Source organism: Sinocyclocheilus anshuiensis, unplaced genomic scaffold, assembly GCF_001515605.1.
Source record: "Sinocyclocheilus anshuiensis isolate Anshui unplaced genomic scaffold, SAMN03320099.WGS_v1.1 scaffold430, whole genome shotgun sequence".
Classification (NCBI taxonomy): domain Eukaryota; kingdom Metazoa; phylum Chordata; class Actinopteri; order Cypriniformes; family Cyprinidae; genus Sinocyclocheilus; species Sinocyclocheilus anshuiensis.
Window position 1 is genome coordinate 718,593 of NW_015547641.1, and position 12,048 is coordinate 730,640.

Genomic DNA, 12,048 nt, shown 5'->3' on the forward strand with positions numbered 1-12,048 from the left:
AAGGTGAAGGTCTGTCATCCAACAAGAAATGTCTGTTAGACATGCTGAGATGCTGCTTCACCAAAGCAGCAGTACTGTAATCACGCGATTTGCTGTAATAATGCAGGGAACCTCGATAAATCTCCTAACTCTCTCTACCGTTAAGTAACTTGTGCATTGTTTTACTTACTTGTTTTTGACATATCCGACCGAACTACAAACTTTCCAGTGATGTCTGTGAGAAAGATATATTCACTCGATAAACTCGCGCATCTGCGACGCCGCACGCTCAATCCACTCACCATGCTTTGTTTATCAGCTCGTGCACATCAGCTATACAGGCGTTAATACTGAATGTTTAACGTTATATTCATTGCATACATATAATTCATAGTAGACATCCTTAACTTCATTCTGCTGTCTGTTGTTCTGTTGTCGGTGTTTCTTTGCACAAACACCTCATAGCATCAGTAACACTTTACACAACAACCCTACCTAGCAAGTTTGCCTTTGGAAAAGACTGTTGATTTTACACTCGAAAAATGTAAGTATTACTACTTAGAAATTAAGATTACCTCAGAATGCATTGCAAGCCCACCCCAACACTTATGAACAATAATAATGATAAATGCTGACCAATAATTAATTATATTTTTAGTAAAAAAAAAAAAGTTTTTTTCAAATGCCATAGCTATGCATGACTACACACTAAATGAAGCCAAGGTGATTACATCTCAATTTTTAGTCAAGTAATGAATTAATGCATAAGTTAATTAAACAATTATATTTTATTTACTGACAACAACAGGAAACATGAATAAGTTAATAAATTAATGAATAAAAGTAACCATGAAAATAAATAAATACAAGTCAATGACACATGAAACAAAGCTTTATTCAAACATATTGTTCTAACAAACATATTTACAGACGGTGAACCCACATCCTACTGCATCTCAACACAGCTGTGTCAATTCTGCAGCTTTATTCTGATGAAGCAGCTAACCACTGTGTCCACCTTCACCTGTCTCTGCCGTCCATCACTGCTGCAGTCAGACTGAATCTGATCATGGATGGGAAAGGGACATCGAGGCTATCATTTTCTGTGTGGTTCAGGGCCGTCACCATGGTCTTCCTCATCCTCTCTGAACACTCAATCTTGAACAAGAGCAGGAGAACATGTGCAGGACAATCTGATTGCTGCTGTGTCTGCTCCAAACATCTGTGTGCTGCTCTCCATGAGCACGACTATCTGTAAAACATTTACAAAGAGAAAAAACATTTTACATCTCATGTTGTCAGCAAATGTTTCATTTCATAGGTTTACAATTACATGCTAATTATTGATATGGCTTCATTACTTTTGTGGTGTAGTGAGCTGGTAAGCAGAAAGTTGCTGGTACAATCTCCGCAGGCGTCACCACCGGTGTGTCCTTCAGCAAGGCTCTTTACTCCAGGTTGCTGCAGGGGGATTGGTGGTCCATGTAATAAGAGAACTGTGAGTCACTTCGGATAAAAGTGTAGGCCAAATGCATAAATGTACATATGATTTTTGTAAATGCTTTTTTGTGTCTTGGGCACAAACGCTCAATAAAGCTGCTTATTTCTTAAAGTTTATTTCTTCAAAGTAATATAAATGTAAACATGCAATATAAATGCTTACATATTGGGGCTTTAAAGGTTTAGTTCATCCAAACATGCAAATTCAGTCATTAACGCTTCAGCCTCAATGCTGTTCAATCATGTGTTTGTTTGTTTGTTTGTTTTTATGAACACAAAAAGTGATTTTAGTTAAGTTTGTTCTGCTGGTTTCTGTTCATACAATATCAGTTGATGGGAGAATGACTTTCAGAAGCTTCATGACATTATTTGATGATGCTTTTGAAGCTTCTGAAACTCGGGCTCCATTGACTGATGTTGTATGAACAGAAACCAGCAGAACAAACTTGACTAAAATCATATCCTCAATGTCTTTTGGTTTTCTCTAGATGTTCTCGCTTGCTCTGGGGTCACTGATGATGAAGAGACCACAGCAACATCTGGTCCTGATGAGGCAGATGAGGGCAGGTGGAGTGATGGAGGATCTCATCCATGGCACTGGACCATTTCCAGGATGCTGCTGTGGACTTCTCCATCCTCACTGCTCACACCAGTCTGCAGACATTTCAGATCCCACAAAGATGCACAAACACAATACAAAAGCAGACATTTTAATAGCACAATGTCATTTGATTTCTGTATTAGAAATAACAAAATGATCTTACTTTATATTTTTGATTCAGGTTTTCCCGTGTTGTTGTTGTTTTTTCCCCCACAAATGCCACCATCACCTGCTCCACCACAAAAGCTCTGTATCAAATGTACAGCAATCAAGAATCAGAAAAGCGCTGCAATAGCTCTGTTTGAAATTACAACAATTAAAATAAACTACAACTTAAGATTTAAAAGATGTTTTATTCATTTCTGTAGTATACTCACTCAAGCCTTTGAATGGCAGCATTCCGTTTTCTGGTGAAGAGGGCTTCACTTCATCAGTCACTCTGCACCAGATTAACACGCGTGTCTCATCTGTCCCTGTAACATCCAGACAAGGTTCAAGTTTCCTCTGTGATTTATCTGCTCAATACTACAATTACATGTTAAGGTAGTTGCTTACTCACGTGTCTCATCTGTCCCTGTAACATCTAGACAAGATTCAAGTTTCCTCTGTGATTTATCTGCTCAATACTACAATTACATGTTAAGGTAGTTGCTTACTCACTTTTTATCCAACACATAATGTTCCTCAATTTGTCAACAATAATAATGGACAAATGAAATAGATAACATGTTTAGTTACTCCATGGAGATTTGTTTATTAACATTACTTACATTCATCTAAAGCAGTGTTGACAACAGTGAATTCTACATAATAGCACACATACATCACTCACTCAGATGTCTGCTCATGTTGTGATGTGCTCATCTGCAATTCTTTTAGAACAGGTTCCTGTCTCATATTAAATAGACATTTAGTAATTGTCTTTAAGATGTGTATGGTTTATGTAAATGCACTTTCGAGATGTACGTGTGTAGCAACTCATAATGTAATAACTGCACATAATGTAAAAACTGTACATAATGTAAGAAGAATTACATTATTATTGTAATAAAATGTTCATAATGTAATCATTTTCTATACAGTAGCTCAACAAATGTGATTTTAACACAAGGAACCGTGTTTTGGGTTTATAATACTCACATTTATAAACACCTGCGTCGCTGTTCTCCATCACGTTCGATGATGACGTATCCTCTACCATGGGCTTCTGGGATAGAAAAGAGTGTATCACTGAACACTTCAGAATCTGGGCTAAAGCAGTAGGACATTCGGGGATTTCTCGCCTACTGTTTTATGAATACTGAGGTTTCAAACATACTTCTTTCTTCACATACTCTTTTTCTTCCTACTATATAGTGGGTAAGTAGGCATATTAGAACGCAAATTAAGTATACCTACGTCCGAATCTCGCGAGAATTAGTGCAATTTTCGCCTACTCTTTTATGAATACTGAGGATTCAAACATACTCATTCGCTCGCCTACTGTTTTTTGCCTACTATATAGTAGGGAAGTATGCCAATTTGGATGCAGCCATTGTTACAGTCGTGTTTAACGCATAAAGTCACTTTTCATGACGTTGGTTCAACTCTGCTTTTTGAACCAGAAGAACAAAATGGCTCCAAAAAAATATATAATAAAAAAATAACCACTTTTCCCTTAATAATAGACATAATGAGTGCTATTATTGTTTTCACTGATGTGCAACCTGTACATATATGTTAACATTTAAAAAAATGTGTCTTAGGGTTTCATGATACTTTAATTTCCCCAGCACCAAAAGAACAAGAGTTACAGTTTTTCTCAGTCGCTTTGATGGCACATTTCTCAGATCAGAAATTAAATTCTCAAAACTACTTGTTTAACCTCCACATTATCTAGTCACCTGTGCACATCATAAAAGCAGTTTCTCATTCTTTTGAACAAGTTGTGATTGCTTTGGTAGATTCATGCAATTGATTATATACATTTGTCTGCGGTTTCCTACATTATCCGTTGCTAAAGTCATGTTGCTCAAAATGTATGATATAGTTCTCTGTGCAATAGTCTTACCCCTCAAAACATCTAGTCATTAGTTCATCGTATAAGTCATTAAATGCAAAATGGTTGATCTAAACGGTCAAATTTTCTACACATTTCTATGAGAGTTTTTGTAAATTTGCTATGAATTGTGGAAGGGAATCTTGACTTTCGGTAATGAAGAGAATGTAGATCAACCAATGATAAACCAGTTATCTGAAATAGCTCAAAGATGCATCTCATGAACCTTCAATTGGAAAGCATATACAAATTCTTACAATTCTTACAAAGAGTTACAAATTCTGACAATGGACTTTCTAATTTTGTATTTTCGCCTTTGTGCCCATATTTCTTTTTTATATCACAATGACATTACAGTTTTTCTCAATTGCTTTGGCACATTTTTCGAAACAATCTTAACATTCTCTAAACTGTGAGTGCAAATGTCACAACTGTTTGCTGGAACTTCAGAACTTTATTGCATGTCTGCAAAATGTAGTTACTCACCCAAAACATTTCATTCATGCTTCAAAACCTAGTTATCTTGTCAGTAATTTGGCCAAGGCCACCAAAATATAAAGTATTTTTGTCATCGTGTGAGCCACACTGGTTTTTTCACCATGACAGTCAACCATGGAAATGAAGGTTTTATAAAAAATCTGATATTTGTTGAGAAGAGTCAATAAGAATTGAGCCAAAGCAATTGAGAAAAACTGTATAAGTGTTATTTTTTTTGTCAGACCACTAGTAAAAGTGTAATTGTGAATCCTATCCAGTCTCTTTCAATCAATGTCCCACATACAGTAATGTGTATTTAAAAAAAAAATGGATATATGGCATACAAGTGCAGCCTTCTGCGTTTCAATACAGTAATTGTCATCCAAACTGTTGCCATAGTTTACAGTATCAACTGATGTAAATGGCAAAAACAAAGTTTAAGGATGATGTCTCTATTCATTTTCACAGAAGCAAAGCAGCAGATGTTATAAATAAAAACAGTTAACAATGTTACTGAATAGAATATATTAAAACCATTATTGCACGACATACGCCTATTCTTATAGGCTACACAGACAAAACAGTTTTTGTTTTTTTTTACACATTAGTAGTAAATCAAGACTTCGCAAGTTATCTTGTAAAATAAAATAATAAAAAAAATCATGGAATAAACTGTGTACAGAAAGTGAGTAAAGAACTCTCAACATTAGGCTACTAAAAAGGTCAGTTTAATCTAGTGTCACAATTTACTGAACATTTGAAATTGGAGTCAGATTAAACACGGAGCTAGATTAAAATTGAAATCCTTATATCCTGATAAATTAAGTGAACTTTGCAGAAGCGCAAGTAAAAGACCTAGAAGCATTATACCGTCACCCAGGGCCGTAGCTGGGGTTTGCGAAGCCCCACAATGTTTAAGTGTTTTTTCAAGTTTGTAGGTGTCCAGGTACAGAAACCGAATAATCAAATGTAAAATAGCACTGCATAGTCTTCACTGTAAAAATTAAATATACAGTCAAACCAAAATTTATTCAGACACCTTCAACATTTCTCACATTATCACAGTTTATTTGCTATAGTTTAGAAAATGGTAATAAAATATAACAAGAACTAATCTGTCAGAACAAATTAATCTTGATAATGTCAAATAACTTTGATAGAAAGGTACGTAATGGATTACAATCAAACAAAAAAATCAGACAAGTGTTAGTATGACAATATTTACATAACTATCAATACTTTGACCAATTACCAAGCAATGCTTCATTTTGTTCAGTCTGTGGTGTAAAAAGCTTGCATTAGCAATTTAAAAAAAAAAAAAACACTTAAGAAAACATGTTCAGGTCAAAGTGTCAGAATAATTTTTGGTCCCAAATGTTTTATCAATTTTACTGGTAGTCCACTGTATGAAGAATTGTTGGGTATAATATGTCACAGTTTACTTTATTTCGCTATCCTCGCTTATATAAATGAACTATAGTGTCCTGCACCCACTAGTAAAAAAATATAAAAAATTATTTCTGGTGTCTGAATAATTTTTGGTTTGACTGTGGATCAATTCTTGTTAAAACTACAAAGTAATTCCGTCAAGAGCAGTGAGTGATTTTCTTTAATTCATTTTCTTGAATTAACATTACAGCAGCTAGTAAATTAGGCCTGGTCACTTTAAGAGACAATGCATCCATTATAATTATACACATCCAATTTCTTTCTCCACTGTTTACTTTCACTTAAGACATAACTGACAGTTTTTTCGAGGATACTCTCCAAGACAGGTACTTTGAAATCATTTTTTATGTATTTGTCGGTACAAGAGCAAGAAGAGGCTAATTTTGTTGTTCAAGCGCATTGAGACACGTCTCTCTGCATGCGCCCTGTGCGCACAGAACACCGCACGCAGGTGCTAAATTGGGCTCTTTCACATCTTTTTCTGTTTGCATGTTTAAACTGCGTTTTTCTCCAAGACGGGTATTTTGACATAATTTTGTATTTATTTGTCAGTACAAGAGCAACAAGAGGCAAATTCAGTGTTCAAGCGCTTTGAAACACGTCTCTCTGCGTGCGCCCTGTGCGCACAGAACACCGCGCGCGGGTGCTGAATTGGGCTCTTTCACATCTTTTTCTGTTTGCATGTTTAAACTGCGATTTGTATTTGTTCGTTCAGATGCAGGAAGATGAGAAGGAGAGCTCGGTTCGGTGTTGCTATCCATTAGACGGCTCTCTGCGTGCCCACCGAACACAGTGTGCGAGTACTCAGTTGAGTTTTTCCACATCTTGTGTTTGAATGCTTTAAACTCTTTTGAATGTTTAAATTGGCAAGGCTTAAAAACACGTGCAAATGATAAGCTTTCATGATGATGCGCAGCAGTGGCCCATCAACTGTCCTGAGCGTCTTTTTAGGCTGGCATCAGCCAGTCAGTTGAGATCGCCGGGGGGCCCCTATAATCATCACCACCTTTCACCCCACTAGCGACGGGACCCTGCCTTGACATTGTTCTTTGGGGAGAAACGCCATCTTTGAGTTGATCTGAATCTCACAGTTCAAACAGCTGGTTTTGAAGAAAAAATATGAACTTTATTCACTGTGAAAACTTTAGATAATGTTTATTTATCATGTCACTTGTAATGACTGGTTAGAACAGAATTATCCAGATGATATTTTATTACTTGATGCATTATTGTTTCAAATTTGGTGAGGAGGCAGCATCAGACCTGAAAGTGCTGGATCTGAAGATGATCTACTTAGGGCTCATCCACAAAAAGCCAGAGCTTTCCCTGTCCAATCTTTTTTTTTTCCTTTTTTCTTGTTCTTTCGTAAACATGGCGTTGTCTCAAGAAACATCTGCGTACACAAGAAACCACTGAAACCGACTCAAAATGATGTAGTATACACGCCAGACCAGTATGTGACGCTGTAATTCTGCCACAGAGATACACTAAAAATGGAGAAGACGACTTGGATCATGTTTATAAACCTTGTGCGCTGTATACAAACCCAACACAACAACAAAAAAGCTAGTAAAGTTAGTAAAGCTAATAGGCTCAGTAGCTTCTGCAGCACAAACACAAGCATGTAGTCCAGTCCACCGCTGTTGTTGTTGTTACGTGATGTAGCGGTGTCTGACTAGGGTCGAGACGTCAGGTGATGACATCAGTTTCACAAAATATACAGATTGGCCGTACACACAAAACACAAAGATGTAATTTTCAGATTTATCCACTCTGGGACCCAGTTTCAAAAAATAGTGGTTTCAGGCTCCTAAAACACTGGATCCGTCTGGAAAAATGGCATTACGATACAAAATATTTATGTATAAAGCTAAATGTGTCTCCGTGTGGATGGGGCCTTACTGTTATTGTTTTTTTGTATGACTGTGTAAAGCAGATGATTGCATGAAACTCTTCCCACGTGCAGTGCAGTGATACGGTTTCTCCCCAGTGTGAATCCTCTCATGTGTTTTCAGATGTGTTGACTGATTGAATCTCTTGTCACAGTGTGAACATTTATAAGGTTTCTCTCCAGTGTGGAGCCTCTCATGTGTTTTCAGATGTGTTGACTGATTGAATCTCTTGTCACAGTGTGAACATTTATAAGGTTTCTCTCCAGTGTGGATCCTCTCGTGTGTTTTCAGATTTGGTGACTGATTGAATCTCTTGTCACAGTGAGAACATTTATAAGGTTTCTCTCCAGTGTGGAGCCTCTCATGTGTTTTCAGGTCTCCTGACTTATTGAATCTCTTATTGCAGTGTGAACACTTATAAGGTTTCTCTCCAGTGTGGATCATCTCATGTGTTTTCAGATGTGTTGAATGATTGAATCTCTTGTTACAGTGTGAACACTTATAAGGTTTCTCTCCAGTGTGGATCCTCTCATGTGTTTTCCGATGTATTGACTGACTGAATCTCTTGTCACAGTGTGAACACTTATAAGGTTTTTCTCCAGTGTGAATCCTCTCATGCAGTTTTAAACTGCTCGCTGAAGTAAAAGTCTTTCCACACTCAAAGCACATGTACTCTCCCACAGCAGTATGTATTTTCTGATGTTCTTTCAAATTTTGTGGACGCAAAAAAAGATTACCACACAAATTACATGAATGTGGCTTCTTCTTTGTATGAACTTTCAAGTGTTTCTTCAGAACTGAAGCCCATAAATACATTTTACTGCATTGATCACACGTGTGCTGCTTCTCTCTAGTGTGGATGTTCATGTGTACCTTAAGGGTTGCTGATTGTGTGAAACTCTTCCCACACTGATCACAAGTGAATGGTTTCTCTCCAGTATGAATTCTCATGTGACGCTCAAGACCATATTTTTGTGTGAAACTCTTTCCACACTGAGTGCAGGTGAAAGATTTATTGGCTCTTGTTTTCTTTAAATCCTGTTTGCTTTGAGAGCAACTCAAACGTTTTTCTCCAGTTTTGACATGATTGGTCTCCTCAACTTCACTTGATTCTTTATTCTCCTCTTTTTCTTCAATCAACTCTGAAATAAAAGTAAAAATGGTTCATTTTCAGTAACTTGTAAAAAGCTGAGAAATGTGAACATAAAAGTGAACTCTGATGTAACAGTGCAGGGCTCCAGACTAACATTTGAGAGCAGCGCCACTAAGTTCTACGTATGGTGGCACCAGAAGCAGATTTGGTAGCGCTGGGGGGCTGGTGTGTGGGGTATGAAAAATAAAGATAATTTAATCATAAAATTACTACTGTTCTGCATTAATAAGTGCAGTTACTAATAATATTACATGTTTATTTCTTGGTAATACACATTTGACAGTAAAGCACTGAGCTTGAGTTGGGAAGCATGCAAAATTTACTTTAAAGGGTTACTCCTCCCCAAAATGAAAATTTTGTCATTAATCATTTAACCCCATGTCGTTTCAAACCCATAAAAGCTTTGTTCGTCTTCGGAACACAATTTAAGATATTTTGGATGAAAACCGGGAGGCTTGTGATTCTCTCCAGTGTGGATCCTCTCATGTGTTTTCCGATGTATTGACTGACTGAATCTCTTGTCACAGTGTGAACACTTATAAGGTTTTTCTCCAGTGTGAATCCTCTCATGCAGTTTTAAACTGCTCGCTGAAGTAAAAGTCTTTCCACACTCAAAGCACATGTACTCTCCCACAGCAGTATGTATTTTCTGATGTTCTTTCAAATTTTGTGGACGCAAAAAAAGATTACCACACAAATTACATGAATGTGGCTTCTTCTTTGTATGAACTTTCAAGTGTTTCTTCAGAACTGAAGCCCATAAATACATTTTACTGCATTGATCACACGTGTGCTGCTTCTCTCTAGTGTGGATGTTCATGTGTACCTTAAGGGTTGCTGATTGTGTGAAACTCTTCCCACACTGATCACAAGTGAATGGTTTCTCTCCAGTATGAATTCTCATGTGACGCTCAAGACCATATTTTTGTGTGAAACTCTTTCCACACTGAGTGCAGGTGAAAGATTTATTGGCTCTTGTTTTCTTTAAATCCTGTTTGCTTTGAGAGCAACTCAAACGTTTTTCTCCAGTTTTGACATGATTGGTCTCCTCAACTTCACTTGATTCTTTATTCTCCTCTTTTTCTTCAATCAACTCTGAAATAAAAGTAAAAATGGTTCATTTTCAGTAACTTGTAAAAAGCTGAGAAATGTGAACATAAAAGTGAACTCTGATGTAACAGTGCAGGGCTCCAGACTAACATTTGAGAGCAGCGCCACTAAGTTCTACGTATGGTGGCACCAGAAGCAGATTTGGTAGCGCTGGGGGGCTGGTGTGTGGGGTATGAAAAATAAAGATAATTTAATCATAAAATTACTACTGTTCTGCATTAATAAGTGCAGTTACTAATAATATTACATGTTTATTTCTTGGTAATACACATTTGACAGTAAAGCACTGAGCTTGAGTTGGGAAGCATGCAAAATTTACTTTAAAGGGTTACTCCTCCCCAAAATGAAAATTTTGTCATTAATCATTTAACCCCATGTCGTTTCAAACCCATAAAAGCTTTGTTCGTCTTCGGAACACAATTTAAGATATTTTGGATGAAAACCGGGAGGCTTGTGACTGTCCCATTGACTGCTAAGTAAATAACACTGTCAAGGCCCAGAAAAGTATGAAGGACATCGTCAAAACAGTAGTCTGCCATCAGTGGTTCAATGTGAATTTTATGAAGCGACGAGAATACTTTTTGAACTCAAAGAAAACAAAAATAACAACTTTATTCAACAATTTGTCTCCTCCGCGTCACCGTAGCGCCATTTTGGAGAGTATCCACTGAATGCAAACTGCGCCGCCTTTTACTCATTTTGTCTTTATTTATGAAACTGATAACCGCTAATTCAGTGAGTGAAAGGCGTTGCCTAGCAATGTACTATGTTAAAACATAAGTGACACGAAAATGACGAGCATTATAGGCATTATATAGCGGGTAAATTTGACCCGCGCTGGCGCTTATAAGTATAAATGCCCCATGTTTTGATCTGGTTTTATCTAAATAATTTAATTGTATTAATGCATTCTATGGCACCTTTAAATCACTTTCGTGTTGGTTTCAAGAGAGAGACCAGAAGGTTGCCGCTTTGTCAGCACTGTTTGATCTGTTCATAACAGAATTCTGTGCAGAATTTGAATGTTTCTCACTAGATCTCGCAGCAGCCGTATTCATTCTACGGCGAGTTCAAACGCTTCTCACTGGATATCCCTAGTTAACGCTACTGTTAGCTAGTTTTAGCCAGCGATACCTTGCTGAAGCACAAGATGGCATTAATGTTCTGCTTGAGCAGATGAAAATTGTAACTTAATGAGAGTATGACAACCAGAAAATGAACATTTTCGTCTTCATTGGGATTGGGATTGGGACTGAATGCTTAGGGACATTTTGATCTGTTTTGTTTAGGATTAGGAAATGGAATAAAATAAATTTAAATGTCCATCCTCTCAATATAACTGGAATCTGTGTTACAAGTAACAAGCCAATGTTTCGCCATGACGCTGTCAGAGTCAGATGTCAGAGTTCCGGTCTCCGTGCAACTAATACTGAACTGCCATTGGCTTATCTGTGTTCGAGAGGAGGGGCTTATCTGTGTTCGAGAGGATAGGTCAATTATTGGTCCGAGCTGCTAAATGGTCCATGCTGTGCAGCTCAAACGAGTAGCGCGGTTTTGTTACGCTTTTGTTTCGTTAGCAATGCAGTGGTTGCACCAGCAATTTAGTCGCACCAGCAGAAAAATGCAAAACGCGACCATCGCAATCTGTAAAGTAGACACTTACAAAATCTTCAAATTATTATTTTTAAAATATTATAGACACAAACCCCGTGTTTCTATAGGGAGAACTATTAAATATGTTTGTTCAACTACACTATTATCTAACATACACAGACCTGTCAATTCTGATTCTGAATTTGTTTTTGAGTACCATAGGTACGGAACAGGACACAGGGTTTGGGGGGGGGGG

General features: G+C 37.2%; 1 protein-coding gene across 1 annotated transcript in view; it reads right to left on the reverse strand.

The window, feature by feature from the left end:
- Positions 1–7,150: 7,150 nt before the first annotated feature.
- Positions 7,151–12,048, reverse strand: part of LOC107701864 (zinc finger protein 501-like) — a 13,191-nt gene continuing 8,293 nt past the window's right edge. The window contains exons 2-3 of the mRNA XM_016504003.1: positions 9,885–10,184; positions 7,151–8,946 (exon numbers count right to left, since the gene is read on the reverse strand). Of these exons, the coding sequence (XP_016359489.1) occupies positions 7,949–8,946; positions 9,885–10,184 (1,298 nt within the window). The 3' untranslated portion in view covers positions 7,151–7,948. The remainder of the gene's footprint in view (positions 8,947–9,884; positions 10,185–12,048) is intronic.